This window comes from Pteropus alecto, unplaced genomic scaffold (assembly GCF_000325575.1).
Source record: "Pteropus alecto unplaced genomic scaffold, ASM32557v1 scaffold7, whole genome shotgun sequence".
NCBI lineage: Eukaryota > Metazoa > Chordata > Mammalia > Chiroptera > Pteropodidae > Pteropus > Pteropus alecto.
In genome coordinates, this window is record NW_006494614.1 from 33,617,344 (window position 1) to 33,634,036 (window position 16,693).

The window sequence follows — 16,693 nt, forward strand, 5'->3', positions numbered from 1 at the left end:
AGAGTGGCTGAAAGCATAAGAAAAACAAGACCCTGACATATGAAAAGGAAGGGGATAGAAAAAGATATTGCTTTGATGAACTTAGAAGGTATTTAATTCAGAGAAAGATAAACACTATATGATTTCACTTATATGCAGAATCTAAGGAATAAAAAGAACAAACGAATCAAAAACAGACTCACAAACATAGTAGACAATTTGGTGTCGGACAGAGAGGAGGGGGGTTTGGGGGGTTTGGAGAATGGGGTGAAGGGATAAAGAAATATAAATTAGTAGCTGAGGGAAGGTCATGGGGATGGGGAACACAGCATAAAGAATACAGTTAGCATTAATACATTGGCTATGTGGAGGGTCGGGAGGGAAGGTGCAATTGGGGGGATCGTTTTGTGAACTATATAGATGTATAACCAATGCACTGTATACTTGAAACTTAAAAAAAAAAAAAAAAGTGCCCTAGTAGAGAGAAAGAGCCAGCCTTTAGGGCCCTGGCCCCAGACACTACATAGGCCAGAAACAGCAATATGGCTGAATGGAGGCAAAGGGAACAGAAACCAGAAGGAAGAAGAAATCCACCTGCCCGACCCCGCCTCCTTCCCCCACAGAAACACACACTACAGGCTTCCAAGCTTGGGCAGGCAGGACGAAACTGGGGCAGGAAGGATAGAGCTCTATGTTTTTATTTTAGACCAAAATGGACTTTTAAATATTTGAAAGTTAGGTTTTTTTAATAGCTATGAGTGACTGGAGAAAACAAATCAAAGCATGGATTCTTCTTGAGATATTGACCTGGAACAGAAAAGAGAGAGTCAACATAATACATTTACAGCCCTTTTATTAAAGTAGCTAGAGATGGCTTGGCTCGTTAGGAAAAGTAAAACCAAGGGAAGTTTCCCACTAGTTCAGAGAGGGCCCAGCATCCTGGATTGTATATAACTCCATCCTCATTTATACCACTTTTTACGTTGCAGGGAGGAATCTGAGACAGCATTTATAAGGATGAAGTTGGTGGCAGCTCTGTTTCTAGAACGTCTGCCAGAGCTCATTAGAAAAACAGTAACTGTTACTAGTCTTTTCCTCCTATCTCAAGGCAGATTCTCTAAATGCAGAGTTTCTAAAGTTTTTTTTTTTTTTTTTTTTACTACAACCCACATCAAGAAATACATTTTACATCATGACCCAGTATACACACTCTGTTGAAAGTTTCATGTAACAGTACATACTCTACTATTTGTATCACGCTCTGATATTTTCTATTCTATTTCATGTTTTTAAAAATGCAGGTCCACTAATGGGCCTAGAACCACAGTTTGAAAAATATGGGGTGTTTCTCCCTGTAGTCCTGGGGCAAGCAGGCAGTGGGGGTGGGGCATTGGCTTAGCAGCAATACCAGTACCGTGTGCTTATTTCCAACACCCCAAATGATGCTTCTCTGAGCAAATTCTATCGTTCATAATCACTGTACACCTATATCAGTCAGTGTTATACAGAGATACAGAACCAAGAGGATGTATACAGAGAGAACGAGAGTTATTATAATGAATTGGTTCACGTGGTTATGGAGGTTGACAAGTCCCAAGACATGCAGTTAGCAAGCTGGACACCCAGGAGAGCTGATAGTGTAGTTCTAGTCTGAAGGCCTGCACTCTCACTCAAGCCCTAGCAAGAGCCAATGTTTCAGTTTAAGTCAGAACGCAGGGAAAAGCTGATATCACAGTTTGAAGGCAGGAAGGGGGAATTCACTCTTACTTAGAGAATAGTCAGCCTTTTTGTTCTATTCATGCCTTTAATGAGTTAGATGGGGCCCACCTACACTGGGGAGGGCCATGTGCTTTAGTCTAGCAATTCAAATGTTAATCTCATCCAGAAACGCTCTCACAGACACACCCAGAAACAGTCTGACCAAATATCGAGGCACCCCAAGGCCCAGTGAACGTGATATATAAAATTAACCATCACAACACCTGTATTACCCCTACCTCCCTAAATAAGGCACTAATCTTAGTTCCTAAAGATACAATTTAATTTAGACTTCAGTAGTAGTAAAATATAAGAAAAAAACAAAAAAGAAATATAATTTCAAGAGCTCTATAAATGCCTCTGTGAAGAGTACAAGGTATATTTCAAAGAGTAGGTCCAACCTCAGAAAACTGTATTCTCTCATCATCAGCCAGGTCAGTCTGAGAAAGCACGAACAAAGTTGTAGTAGTTAATCCTATCTTCTCCATGAGAGCACAACCTGATTAACTGCAGAAAAGAGCAAAGAGAGCAGGTGAGACAGACATTGCAGGCTGCCTTCTGTGTAACTGCAGAGTGTGCTTATTAAAAATGATCCCCAGCCCTGTAAACCAGTTCAGTTTTTTATATTCTCAGTTGATTCTGAAATGATCCTCTGAACCTGGTAGGTAAGTCCGGTATTTTCCAGTTACACAATAAAACCAAAGCTCAGATGGAGTAGATGGCCTGCCCAAAATTTCAGGACTAACGTTTGTATTTATAAGGGCATTGGCATTTAAAAATTTTTTTTTTTTAACAAACAAAGCATTTTTAATTGTTTTTATATTCAAATACAAGATTTTGTCTACCCAGTCTGTTCAGAGTAAGACTCTTAAAATAGCAGGTTGCTGTTATCACAGCCTAATAGGAGAATTTAGTTATGTTGCTGCTCAAACCATATCCCCTGAAACTCAATTATGAGTGGTAGTAGACTGATCTGCTGTGGTTACTTTCATAAGACACATGCAAATCCATCCCACTCCCCTGTCCCACTTTTCACTGACTGCAGTTCCTCTTTCCCATGTCAGGTCACAGATAGTACAAATGATTTAAAAATCAAAATCTGGGCATGAAATCAATCTGGGACTTGGGAAGCTAAATGGATTTTTGGCCCACATGAACAAATACCCTTCTCTCTACCTCTCCAACTCCTTGCTAATGTTCCTGTCTACAAAATATCCTCATCTCCCACCTAGTCACTCTAGCCCTAAAAAAGACTTCCCTAAGTGAATCTTAACTGAGCATCCCTTTTTGCCAAAAGATCTTTGAGGTCTATAGCACCTCAGTGTTCTTAATCAGTGAGAACGTCTCAATGATAATAAGTCAGTAATTGGCAATTGTGGCCGAAATTTTGTTCTGACTTTTAGGGAAACCCTGGCTAAAGGGGTTTATAACGAAAAAATAAAGGGGAGGGGGCATGAAACACGCTCTTCAATTCAGTCATGAGAATTCTAGGAGAATATTGATGTCTATTCTCCATTTGCAGCTGGCCATGTGACTTCTGCTGACAGATGCCACTGTCTCTGGGTAGTGGCCACGCCCTCTTCCATGCTACTCCTACTGATGGTTTTAACGTACTTATTGGCCATGAAGGCTGTCAAAAGCTGCCCACCGACCCGCTCAATCCAGGTCTGAGTCTTCCCTTGGTGGCTGCCCCTCCAGGACCACCTCCTTCAGCCCTGACATGCTGCCCTGTGCTATCTAGCCCCATACTACTTAAAGAAGTGTCTTGCAACAGCAATTAGAAAAGAATGCCAAGGGGAAAACCATAATCAGGACCAAATAGGAGATCTAATTACAACATCTTAGATCTTCCCCAGTTAAAACAAAATATAGATGCAGTTGCTTTCAAGAGAGAATAAATGTTGCTCAGCCTTTACAATTAGCCCAGAAGAGGAACGCACACTGACCTCCTTAATCAAGGAATCATCAATTGGGACATTAAGAGAGTCACAGATTTTAAAGAACATCTCTTTGTCCACATATCCCGAAGCTTCCTTGTCACAAGTTTGAAATGCCTCAAGCATGTTTTCTTTCCACGGATGATCTTTCAGTTGCTTCTGGATTGTGTCTATTAACGCTTCCAGTTCTTGCACACCTGGATCCACGTCAATGTGCTTGCTATAGAGAAAAGAAGGAAGTGATTGAACATGGTATTTATTCTTGACTAATCTTATCTCAGTGGCCAAAGTTCTCACTTGGTGAAGTCAGGGAAGCTTCTAATGACAAACAGCTTTCGCGCTGAGCTGACCAATAGCTGAACACTTGCCTGCAGAGCTGGCTGAGGGCTGACCTCCACATCACGATGGCCTGATTAGGGGCAGTTTCTGAACTGAAGCGCAGCCTCCCTTGCTGCCATCTATTGAATCACCAGAGAGTCAATTCTAACAAAACCACCATTCCAAGTCTCATGTTTGTGGGAATCACATGACTGTTTCTTAATGTTGTTGCAGACCTACATTATTTGTTACATCATCTTGAAATAAATGTCTGACTTTAAAAAATATTTATCTATAACTCTGTAGACAGGAATCTCTTATACTTTTAACATTCCTTCTCCAATTTATTCCGAGTTCTGTGAAAGGTTATCTATGGAATTTAAGAGACTAATCTCTGTGGGGGATTGAGAAGTTTAGGCTTAGCATTTACTGAAATGAAAAGAGGTTAGTAACCCAGAATATTGGAGAGAGGGAGATCTAATCTCTTCAAATCATAGCCAAAATAAGCAGAAGTCTGATTTTTATTTCCTCTGAACATGAAGGTACAGTTATAAAATTAAAAAATTTTAGAGCTAGAAAGAACCCTGTTTCATCTTCACAAATCTGTTTTGGAATAAAATGTGGCTCAAATAAACTCAGTGAGCACTCCTCCTTTTTTCAGTGATGAGAAAACTGACATGAGAACCATGGTGACTCTTCCCAGCTCTCACATCAGAGGCAAGACCAGAAGTGACGTCTCACTTGAGTTCTAACTTGTTTTTGCAAGTATGCCCAACCCCTTTCACTGAACCTCTCTCCTTCCAGGCCTTCACAATACCGAATCACCATTGCTTTTTTTGTTCCTATTCTTTCTTGTATATAATATTCGAAAAGTTTGCTGTTCACAATGGCCTTTTAACTTATTTCCCTTTTTACCTGGTGGCAACCCTTGTTGGAAGAAGTATAAAGTGATATAACCCTTCAGGAACAATTTAGAAACATAAAGCAACAACCCAGAAAAAGATTTTCAAATAATTTATCCTAAGGAAATAATCATGAGTTGTACAGAAAGATAGATCTATAAAGCTTTTTTGGGATAGCCTATATGTAAAAAAAAAAAAAGTCCTAAAATCAGGAATTGGTTAAATAATATACATTACAATAAGCCAGTGTAATAATAATCCAGCACTGACAATGTTGCAGAAAGTGTAAAAAGATAAGTTGTTAGTGAGAAAATCAAGGTGCAAAAGTGTGTACAGCATGTTACTTTTTGTGTAAAAAGTTGTGAGGGAATAAGAATATATATTTAAATTTGCTCGTATTGTACAGAGAAACTCTGGGAATGCATATGGAGAACAGAGGGTAAGAAGTAGGTGGGAAGAAGATAGGGTGGGAGCAAAACTTTTCTTTGGTCCCTTCACATATATAAACCCATATAAATGTAATACCTATTCAAAAAATTAAACTATCAATATACTATTAAATATATTTAATATAATATTTTATGATATCGGAAATGTTCATGATATACTATCAAATGAAAAAAAGCTGATAAATCATATTACATTTTATATGCATATTAAAATAATATAAGAAGTAGTCACCTCTGGGTTACAGAATTTTAAGAAATAATTTTGCTTATTTCTATTTGTATTTCCTAAATTTTTATTCTTTGAGTGTTTTTATTCAGGGCATGTGTTACTTTTGCAGTAAGACAAAAATAATAAAATTGTAATCAAAATCTTCAATATCTAAATGCTGTCTAGCATTATTTATTATAGAAGCAGATTATGTTTATCTGATAGGTATGATTCCAATCTTATATACTAAATTATGAATGACTGCCAGGGAGCTATTTTAATGGCAGAAAGCAGTAAAACCTCAATCTTCCATATCATCCCAGGAGTTTGACCCACAGGGCGTATAAATTTAAAATGTGATCATCTAATCATCTTGTGAAGAGAAGATAACTCCTCATTCCCTGAAGAAACTAGATATTGTACTGCTTCGTACAACAGGGGAAATGCCCATGGCATCTGCTGCCTTTGAGTAAAATAGAGTAAATTCAGAGAGCTTGCAACAGGTGGTACTGTTTAAGACAGTTACAGCACCTACTTTATTTCAGGGGCCCAAGCCAGGGCCTGTTCTTTAGGACAGCTGCAAGACCCAAGGTAAGGTCTGTTCCATGGGTTAACAAGGGATCATACGGGAGAGCTGATTATCCTTAATGGGGACTGCCAACTGAGGGAGGTGGCTAGGCTCCCAACATGCTAGGTGTGTACTCTGTGACAAGCCCTCCAATGCCCTACCTTTACTTTCCATAAGGGCAAATGTGATTTGATAGGGTGATTAATCTCCCATAGGTAAGAGAGATGTCATGGTTTTGTCTGTTCTTAGAATATTTTGCTACAAGCACCCTAACAAAGCCCTCCACTTATTAAGACTAAATGGAATTCATGTATTTTCTTAAGAAGCAAATAGTCTGTGATCTTGTTCTTGCTAATGTTTTTTTGTTTGTTTGTTTTGTTGTTTTTTTTGGGGGGGGATGGGGAGCACTCTGATACCAACAATATGTTAGAGCTTTAAAGTGTGGCCATTTCAATTGCAAAGGTTCAGCGCTGACCTTAGTTCTTGATACATGATCCAGGGAATAAGAACCTTGTATATTCCCACTGTTGGTGGGAATGTAAATTGGTACAGTCATTATGGAAAACAGTGTGGCAGTTCTTCAAAAAGTTAAAAATAAAACTAAAGACTATATGATCCAGCAATCACACTTCTGGATGCATACGGAAGGAAACAAAATTAGTACCTCAAAGAGACATCTGCACTCTCATACTCAAGAGCCAAGATTTGGAAACAATGTAAGTATTCACTGACAGATTTAAAAAATGATTCTATTATACATCTGTATGTATATATATAAATAAATATGGACTATATATAATGGATATGAAATATACATGTAATGGAATATGTAGAATATAATGGAATATTATTCAGACATAAAAAGAAAGAAATCCTGCCATTTGTAATGCCATGAATAAACCTGAAGGACGTATGCTTAGTGAAATAGCCCAGATAGAGAAAGTTAAATATTGTATGGTCTCATTTATATGTAGAATCTTTAAAAACTCAAGCTCATAGAAACAGAGAGTAGAAACAGTTGTTGCTGGGGGCTAGGGGTTGAGGCAGGGGGAAGGGAGATGTTGATCAAAGGGTACAAACTCAGTTATGAGATGAGTATGTTCTGGGGATCTAATGTATAGTATGAAGCCTATACTATACATATTGTTAATCATACTGTACACTTGAGATTTACTAAGAGAGTGGATCTTAAGCATTCCCACCACACACAAAAGATAAATGGTAACTATGTGACATGATAAATGTGTTAATTAACTTGATTGTCAAAATCATTTCATAATGTATATTTATATCAAATCATCATATCATACACTTTAAATATGTACAATTTTGTCAATTATACCTCAATAAAAGTGATGAATTTGGAGTCAAGTCCCATGATGAATGGTTTGATAACAGTGTGTAAAATGGATTAAGGAAGACAGTGGAGGCGGAAAGATGAGTTAGGAGACACTGAGGAAGCCTAGGTAAGCAGTAGTGGGAGTATAGACACTGGCGTGTCATCCTCTTCTCCCTCCTAATAGAGCCCTTATTTTGTGTGGAGTAGCAGTTAGGAATGGCCATGCGATACAGTCCAGACAACGAGATGTAAGCAGAAGTTGCTAGGTGGGGCTTCTGGATAAGCTCTTTAAAAACAGGAAAGACGTGATGAGATTGGCTTTTCAGTCTTTGACCCTTTGTCCTTCCCCTTCTTCCTGACTAGAATACAGATGCAATGCTGGAGATGAAACATTCACTTTGTGGCCACAGAGTAAAACACATGCGGACAAAAGCTACTTGCTAAAGATGTCTAAGATAGAAAAAGTCAGGTCTCTGTTGGCATTCTAAAGGTGCCACACCAGATCCAGACTGCTGACCTCCGGACATTGTGTTCCATAAGAAATATAAAACTCCACTGGGTTAAGCTAATATAAGTTTGTTTCTGTTATTATTGTTGTTTTTCTTATGTACAGAGAAATGCAACTCCTAACTGATTGAGTACTTTAAATTAGGAAATAGTGGTAAGAATAAAATGGAGACATCAGACACAAGAGACATTGTAGAATAAAATAAAAAGAAATTAGCAGCTCCTTGAATATGGTCAAAAGTATCTCTAAGGTCTCAAATCAAGACAAATGGAACTCTGCTGTGATTAAGAGAAAGAGGAAGAGGGGCATTAACATTTATTGCTTCCCTCCGGTGTGCTAGACACTATCCTGGTACTTTACATATATTATTACAACTTATTGTTATCACAACTCACTGTTATCACAACTTTATGAGACAGATAAACAAAAAGAAGGAGGAGGAAGAGAATGTATGCTAGAAAGATGAATACAACGATGGTTTCAGTTTTTAGTTGCACAAAGTATGAGGTGCTGATGACTCAGCTAGATAGAGACACACCCTATAGGCAGATAGGAATCTAAGAAAAGAATCAGGAGAATGGTCAAGACGGAGAGCAACTTATTTAGACAATGCAATGAGATGAGATGAGATTTCAAGAGAGCTTAGAGAAAACAAACTAGAAGCCCAAACATAGGACCTCAAGAAACACCAATCTAGTAGATACAAGTAGGGAAAAGATACAACAAATAGGCTTTTAGAGAATAGGAGGAATAACAGAGGCTCTGACTTATTAGAACTCAAGAGAGAGGGTTTCACAAAAGAAAAAATAAACAAATGAGACTACATCAAACTAAAAAGTTTTACATAACAAAGAAAATCATCAACAAAAAGAAATGACAACCTACTAAAGGAAGAAGAAATTTGCCAATGATACATCTGATAAGGGGTTAATATCCAAAATTATTTATACAGAACTCATGCAACTCAACATTAAAAAACAAACGACCTAATTAAAAAATGGACAGAGGACCTAAATATGCATTTCTCCGAAGAGGACATTCGGATGGCCAATAGACATATGAAGAGATGTTCCACTTCGCTATCATCGGAGAAATGCAAATTAAAACCACAATGAGATATCACTTCACACCCTTACATCAGAATGGCTATCATCAATAAATCAAAAACAAACAAACAAACAAAAAACAAGCATTGGCAAGAATGTGGAGAAAAGGGAACTCTTGTGCACTGTTGGTGGGATTGCAAACTGGTACAGCCACTATGGAAAAGAGTATGGAGGTTCCTCCAAAAATTAAAAATAGAACTACCTTTTGACCCAGCAATTAATTACACTTTTGGGTATTACCAAAGAAAACCACACAAATTTGAAAATATATATGTACCCCTATGTTCACTGCAGCACTTTTTATAATAGCCAAGATATGGAAGCAACCTGATGTCCATCAACAGACGATTGGATAAAGAAGAGATGGTACATATATACAATAGAATATTACTCAGCCATAAAAAAATGAAATCTTGTTATTTGCAATAACATGGATGGACCTAGAGAGTATTATGCTAAGTGAAAGACAAATACCATGTGAGTTCACTTATATGTGGAATCTGAGGAACAAAATAAACCAACCAACCAAAAACAGACTCATACAAACAGAGAACAAACTGGTGATTGTCACATGGGAGTGGGGTTTGGAAGGCTAGGTTTAAAGCTGGCAGTTACTAAATAGTCACAGGAATGCGAAGTATAGCATAGGGAATATAGTCAGTAATACAGTAATAACCATGAACAGTGCCAGGTGGTACTAGACTACTTGGGGAATCACTTCATAAATTATATAACTATCCAACAACTGTACTATATACTTGAAACTAATATAAAATAATACTGAATGTCAACTCTAATTGAAAAATAAAAATTAAAAAAAGAATGAAGGTTCCAAAACAGGGGTGGTAAAGAATAATTTATATTATATGTAGTTGAAAAGGCTAAACGCTAGACCAAGGGTTGGCAAACTCCAGCCCACAGGCCAAAGCCAGCCTGCTGCCTATTGTTCTAAATAATGCTGAATCGTAAATATAGCCATCACACCCATTCATTTACATTTGTCTATGGCTGCTTTCACCCTATACGGATAGAGTTGAGTAGTTACAACAGAGATAGTATAACCCACAAAACCTAAACTGTTCACTACCTACCTCTTTACAAAAGAGTTTTCCAACTGCTCTCTCTCATATATTTGCCTAATAATTTACTAAGGTTTGGGAGATGATGCAAGCTCAAGTATCTGTTGAATTAATGAAAAAATGACAAGAGACCATTAGATTAGGAAACAATAATCTTCAAGAAAGCAATTTATGAAGTTTTATAGAGCAGTCAGAAATGCGAGCTACTTATCTCTGACAAGAAGTTAAAGAGAAGACAAGTAATCATGCAGAAACATTCTAAGGTAAATAGTGGGAAAACTGAAGAGGCTCACATTGGATCATTTGCTCATATTTGCGACCAACTGCAAAGTAAATGTGGAAGAACTTGGGGCTTACGGAAAATGGACAAAGCAGGGGAGAAGCTGAAGAGCACAAATGGGCATGCTAACAGAACAAAAATAATATGTATGAATACATGTGTGTATTTATGCTATTCACACATGTAGAGATCCTGTAGAGGGGTGGATTAATGAGTATTTGTTTTAAGTATGAGTCCAGTATATTGCAGTGAGGACCCAAAGCCCAAAAGAACTTCAGATGATGTTGATTTACCGAAGCATTATTTTAATTTTCTGGCTTAGTAAGAGAAATGGCTAACTCCAAATTTCATCCTGTAACTAACATTTGATATAAAAATTACTCAGGCTTGACAAGTACTTGGGATCCACTTTAATTACTCTTAGCAATGATTAGTCGAATAAAGGATTTGTGTGTCCTCTTTTTTTTATCAGATGAGAGGAATTGGAAGCCAAAGACGGAATGGCTAGAAGACACGAAAGGCGTACCACTTGTATTCCTATCCTCTTCTAGTATTTTCTCTCTCTCTGACCCATCAAAAGAAGAGAGAGGAGTGGTGACTCAAATAAGGATAGCAAAGGATCTCTTAAGCCAGAACTTGAATTTCTCTTTATTTTTATTGGTATCTCATTCCAAGGGCCACAGCACTATCTTTTTCTTATTACTAAATGAGAAAAAAAATCTATTGGTAGTACGCCAAAGCAAGAAGCTTTCCATTATTGCTGGTATTTGCACAGACATGAAAAAATTATAGAAAAACACTTTTGAGAAGTATTTGAATGAAATGTATGATCATGATCTCAACTCAAGCCTTAATGTTGCCCAGCCCTCAAACTATGCTTCTCTAGTCCATTCACCCTCCCACTTTCTTAGACAGTTGCCGTATTTTGTCAGGCTTGAGACACTTTTTTTTCACATTTTTTACATCTGTGGAATCAAGATGTAGTTTTTAATTGATGGTAAATATCAACTATAAATGATAGTTTTTTCTTTCTTAGTAGCAGATAAAATAATTCTATGTATTTATTTTCATTTTATTTTTATATTCATTTTATTTTATTTATGTAGTCAATAGAGCATTTCACAACTTTCCTCTCTTCTGAAACCTCCAACATCTCCTCAACCTCATTCTTTCTACTGTACTACTACATTGAAAACAATAACACAATAAGAAGGATCCCTCAACCATAGGTACCCACCTACCAGCATCTGAATCCACACATTCTGCCACCTTCCTGCCTGTTACCACAGATTAATGTTTCAAAGAGTAGTCCCAGCAGCCCTGGAGGTTCCCAAGACCCTTTTGTAAGGTTAAAACTATTTTCATAATAATGCTAAATCATGATTTGCTTTTTCACTCTTGTTTTCTCAAAAATGCACAGTGGAGTTTTCCAAAGGTTACATGATGAATTATATCACAGTAGGCTCAGTACAGAAGCAGATGAAAATAGAGCTGTCTTCTATTAATAAAGTTGGATATTAAAGAGAGTTGCAAAACTGTAAAACAATGCCACTCTTCTCGCTAATTTCTTTTTGTTTGGGAAAATACAGTAATTTTTCATAAAACTCATGTTATTTTCATTAACATAAAATGGGTTTATTTTTTACATTAATATTTTTAAATGTCTCAGATATAATCTCTAATTTTGTAGATATCAATAGCTATAAACCACATATACAAAAAGCTTTTGAGATCCTGAAACATTTAAAAGTGACTGTAATGAAAAGGATGGACATATTCCAGAAGCCAGCAAAAAACTGCTGTTAAAAACTCTCAGAGATATTTCGCTGTCTTTAAAGGAACTCTAGGAGATATTTCACAACACTCAAAGCAAAAATAATAAAATGCTGGAAGCTGTTCTAAACTTAGAAAGGAATACGACAATTTGCCAAGGCATAGAAAAGATGTTCACTCTGTATCATAAGTTATATGATGAGAAAAAGCAAGCAATGTTCAAACTACTCTTGATAAGTTTTTTACAAAGAAATAAAACACTTTAATTCTCAATGTTGCCAATGTTTTAAATGACAGTGCTAAATAAAAATTAATTTTATTATTTTTTTCATTATCCTATATATTTATAACCATCAGAGTTTTTCGTGTTTTGACAAAAAAATTTTGAAGGTCACAGAACAATATTAAATTTTCCTTTTATTAATATTGTTTTGCACAGTCATTTTTACAGTCCCATACTACTGTGCAAACTCTGTTTGGCTTCCAGGATACCACACCCACTTGGTTTTCTTCCTGTTTCACTAGTTCTCCTACTCAGTCTTCTCTCCTCAACTCCAAGTGTTGGAGGACCCAAGAGATCAGTCCTTGGAGCCATTTTCTTCTTTATCGACACTGACCCCTTAGAGATTTCACCCAGCCTTGTGTCTTAAAATATCATCTACATGCCAACACTCCTGCATTTACATCTCTTGCCTGAACTCCAGATTTATATATCCAACAGCCTGTTTAATATCTCCACTTGGATATCTAATAGCTATCTTAATCCTAGTCTATCCAAAAGGGAAATCTTCCCCTCCCCCCAAAAAACCTCCTCTATCCCATCTCAGATGAATATCTTCCCTATCTCAGATGGCAACTCCTTCCTTCCAGTTGTTCAGGCCAAAAACCTTGGAGTCATCTTTAACTACTGTCTCTTATATCTATAATATACCTTCAAAATAAGTCCAAAATCAGATCACTTCTCTCCACCTTCACTGATACTACCCTGGTCTACATACCATCATCTCCTGCCTAGATTATTGCAATATTTTCCCAATTTCTCTCCTAATCTACTGATAACACAATAGTTCTTTAAAATATGTCAAATCTTGCTGCTCCCTCTACTCAGAACCGCACATGGCTCTCCATTTCACTCAGAGAAAAGCCAACATCTTTCCAAAGACCTAGTGGGTCCTAACAACCGGGCCCCTTGTTGGTTTCCTATCTCTCTCTCTTACTTCCTCCCTTCCTCTCATGCCATTCCAGCCACTGTCACTGACCTACTTCTTGCCAGTGTTACTTCGGTACTCTAGATGTGCTGCTACTAGGGCCTGAGCACTCACCACTCCCTCTTCCTGGAAAGCTCTTCCTCCAGATATCCACGTGGCTAACTCCTTTACCTGTGAGTGGTTGCTCAGCGTCACCTTCTCAAGATGTGACCACTTCCCCTGATCAACTGCAACCCATCACCACCCTCCAGAAATCCTTATCACCCTTATTTTGCTCTACTTTTCCATAGTATTCATCACCCAATATATTGTATAATTTACTGGTGTTGTTTACTGGCAACCTCCCACTTCTTAGAAGGTTAACTCCAAGAGGGCAGCAACTTCTTTTCTATTTTGTTTAATATAAAAGCCCCAAGAGCCTAGTGATAGTATCTGACAAACACTAGGTATGTGGTAATTATTTGCTAAATAAAGCTGAAAAAGTTGCAATTTACTATTTGTTATATTGGATCCAGAAAACCTTCTGTGTAAGACTAATAACTCCTACTTGGTGAGGGAAATCTAAAAATCTAAAATATGATTACCCATTCATTTTATCGAGAACTATTTCCCGAATATCTCGTTTGTACCAAAGCCAAAACAGATCCTAAACAATCAAACATACTTTTCCAATTCTGCTGTAGGAGCTCCTCGCTTTTGAATATGTTTCTGAATTGACAAGAGTGCTTCTGGTGAATATTGGGAAGCATTGCTCTCCATATATTTCAAGACATAGTCATCTGTATCAAGGATGATGAACCGGTGGCCAAACACTGGGAGAGGATAGAAATACACTTAGATTGGTTATGTTTTTATCATGCAATCAGGAGTAAAATAATACTGATCCTCCAATGACAAATTCACAGATATGCAATTGTGGCTAGACTAATGAACTTTCAATAGCTCTTTATACTAATGTTCAGTCATTTGCTCAGTGTTTAGGAAGCTCAGGGTCTACATCTATAGCCAACAAATGCAACCAATTTACAGTTTAATTGATAAGGAGAGAGATTAAGACACTGTACCACATATACAAGAATATTAACTTTATCTCGGCTGGAATGCGGCCTAACTGCCTCTTATAAGGGTTAATTGAATTAAATTACAACTAAGAAGAATTCATTCATTTGGCTAGTAGGAAAGCCTAAACTGTGTGTAGACCTACCTTCAATCACAGCACCAATGAAGAAGTCACTAGGCCCATAGTAAATGGGGTTTTCCACGGAAGAGTGTGGTTTGACAACTTTAGTTTTGCCCAGGTACTTGCCCCCAATGATACCGGAATTACGAACAGGAGGCTCAAAGATACTGATCATATCAGTGGCTAGAAAATAAGAGAAGACAAATCTGCGGTCTTTGTCTTCTGGGATGGGGGATTCCTAGAAAGGTGAAGAAAAAGGAATATTATGAAGGTACATAAACTATCCAGATGCCCCAAATTTACCCTACAGGGACAAGGTTTATAATATAAACCTACTAGATAAACTATAACACAGATGAACAGTATGGGAGAATTCTTATGGCCTAGAAAGGACATGACACATCTAAAGGAGGCTACCCCAACCCAACTCCAGTAGATTGTTGCTTCGTGGGAAGGTAGGCCAATGTTGCTATATCTTCCAATTTTTCGTGAGAAGATAGAAATCTGGATTACTGTAGAAAACCCTGATTTTAACATGTTGATTTCAACTCATTTAAAGCACTATTCAGGCCAAACGAAGCACATTAGTGGGCTATATTCTGCTCTCAGGCTGCCAGTTTGAGACCCCTTGGCTGACATTATGTTCACCTTCATGGACACTTAAGATGATTATGCAAAGTTTGGTTCTTTAAACAAATACATCTATATACATAATTTTAAAAAGAAAACTTAAGGGAGGAATGAGTAATACATATCATAGAGTTGAAAGTGATTCTGAGAAATTATCATGTAGACAAGACTTTTCCTAAATCAAATCGCTGAGAGTGATCACATAACCCTTGAGCAACAAATTCCAGATTGAACAAGCTTAAATACAGACATGCTTATTCTTGACTAAAATCCTCTCATATTGCAACATCAGCACTATCTTCTCATCCAGACCATGGAATTATTTGTGTAATAATTTCTCGTTTGTCAAAGAAAGACATTGGGTTTCCTCTTAATAAGATAATTTCCTCATATCATTCCCTGATCTAATAGTCTCCAACTTTTTTTTTGGACACCCCTATAAAGTTTTTTAAACTAACACCCACAATATAGTTAATAAAAATCAAACCATATCGCTTTTCTGCTCTCAAATTTCCAGAGGATTCCCATTACACTCAGAACAAAATACAAAGTTCTGAGCAGGGCTACAGATGGGGTGTACCAAGAGGATAAGGAGAATAGTTCCTCAGTCTGCCCTTGTCTTTCATGACCTTGACCCTTTTCAAGAGTACTATTCAATAATTCAATATCCTATCCCTCCCCCACCAAAAAAAGCCATTATTTTGAGTTTTACTACAAAGCAGGAAAACCTAAAGTTTTGTTTTGCCTGTCTTTTTATTTTCATATAAATAAAATTACATAATATGTATATATTATTTTGTGTCTGAATTCTTACATTCAAAATTGTTATGTGACTTATCCTTGTTATGTGTAGCTGTAGCTCATTAATTTCCATTGCTCAACAGAATTCAAACAATTTGCATAAATATGCCATAATTTATTTATCCACTCTCCTATGGATGGACATTTAGGTTTGTTTTTGGCTATCATAAATTATGCTGTTATGAACATTCTTATCTCTTGGTGTACATATAGTAAGTGTACCTTTTTGGCACAATCTAGTCTACTTGATTAGGCCAAACTGTTTTCCTAAGTGAGTATGTTACTGAAAATGAGATTTCCTGTTGCTCCATATTCTTACCAACACATTAATCATCCTGGTGGGTGAGAAGACGCCATTCTTTGTGGTTATAATTTGCACTTTTCTGATCACTAAAGAGGCTGAGTACCATTTCATGTTTATTGGCCTTTTGGATATCCTCTTTTGTAAAATGCCTATTCAAGTTTCTTGCTTATTTTTAAAAATGATTTTAGAATGTTCTTTAGACATTCTGGATGAGTTCTTAGTTGACTTCTGTAGTAATATCTTCTCCCACTCTGACCTTGCCTTTTTTTACTCTCTTAATGGTGTTTTTTTTTTTTTTTGAGAAATGGAAACTTTCCATTTTAATGAAGTCAAACATCAATTTTTGAAACAATTACTGCTTTTTGT

General features: G+C 37.0%; 1 protein-coding gene across 3 annotated transcripts in view; it reads right to left on the bottom strand.

Annotated features, from left to right (window-relative positions):
* Positions 1-661: 661 nt before the first annotated feature.
* Positions 662-16,693, bottom strand: part of EFHC1 (EF-hand domain containing 1) — a 60,930-nt gene continuing 44,898 nt past the window's right edge. For all 3 annotated transcript variants that reach the window (XM_025042794.1, XM_006926442.3, XM_025042793.1), the window contains exons 8-12: positions 14,617-14,830; positions 14,077-14,224; positions 3,684-3,894; positions 2,139-2,244; positions 662-786 (exon numbers count right to left, since the gene is read on the bottom strand). In XM_025042794.1, the coding sequence (XP_024898562.1) occupies positions 2,173-2,244; positions 3,684-3,894; positions 14,077-14,224; positions 14,617-14,830 (645 nt within the window). In that variant the 3' untranslated portion in view covers positions 662-786; positions 2,139-2,172. The remainder of the gene's footprint in view (positions 787-2,138; positions 2,245-3,683; positions 3,895-14,076; positions 14,225-14,616; positions 14,831-16,693) is intronic.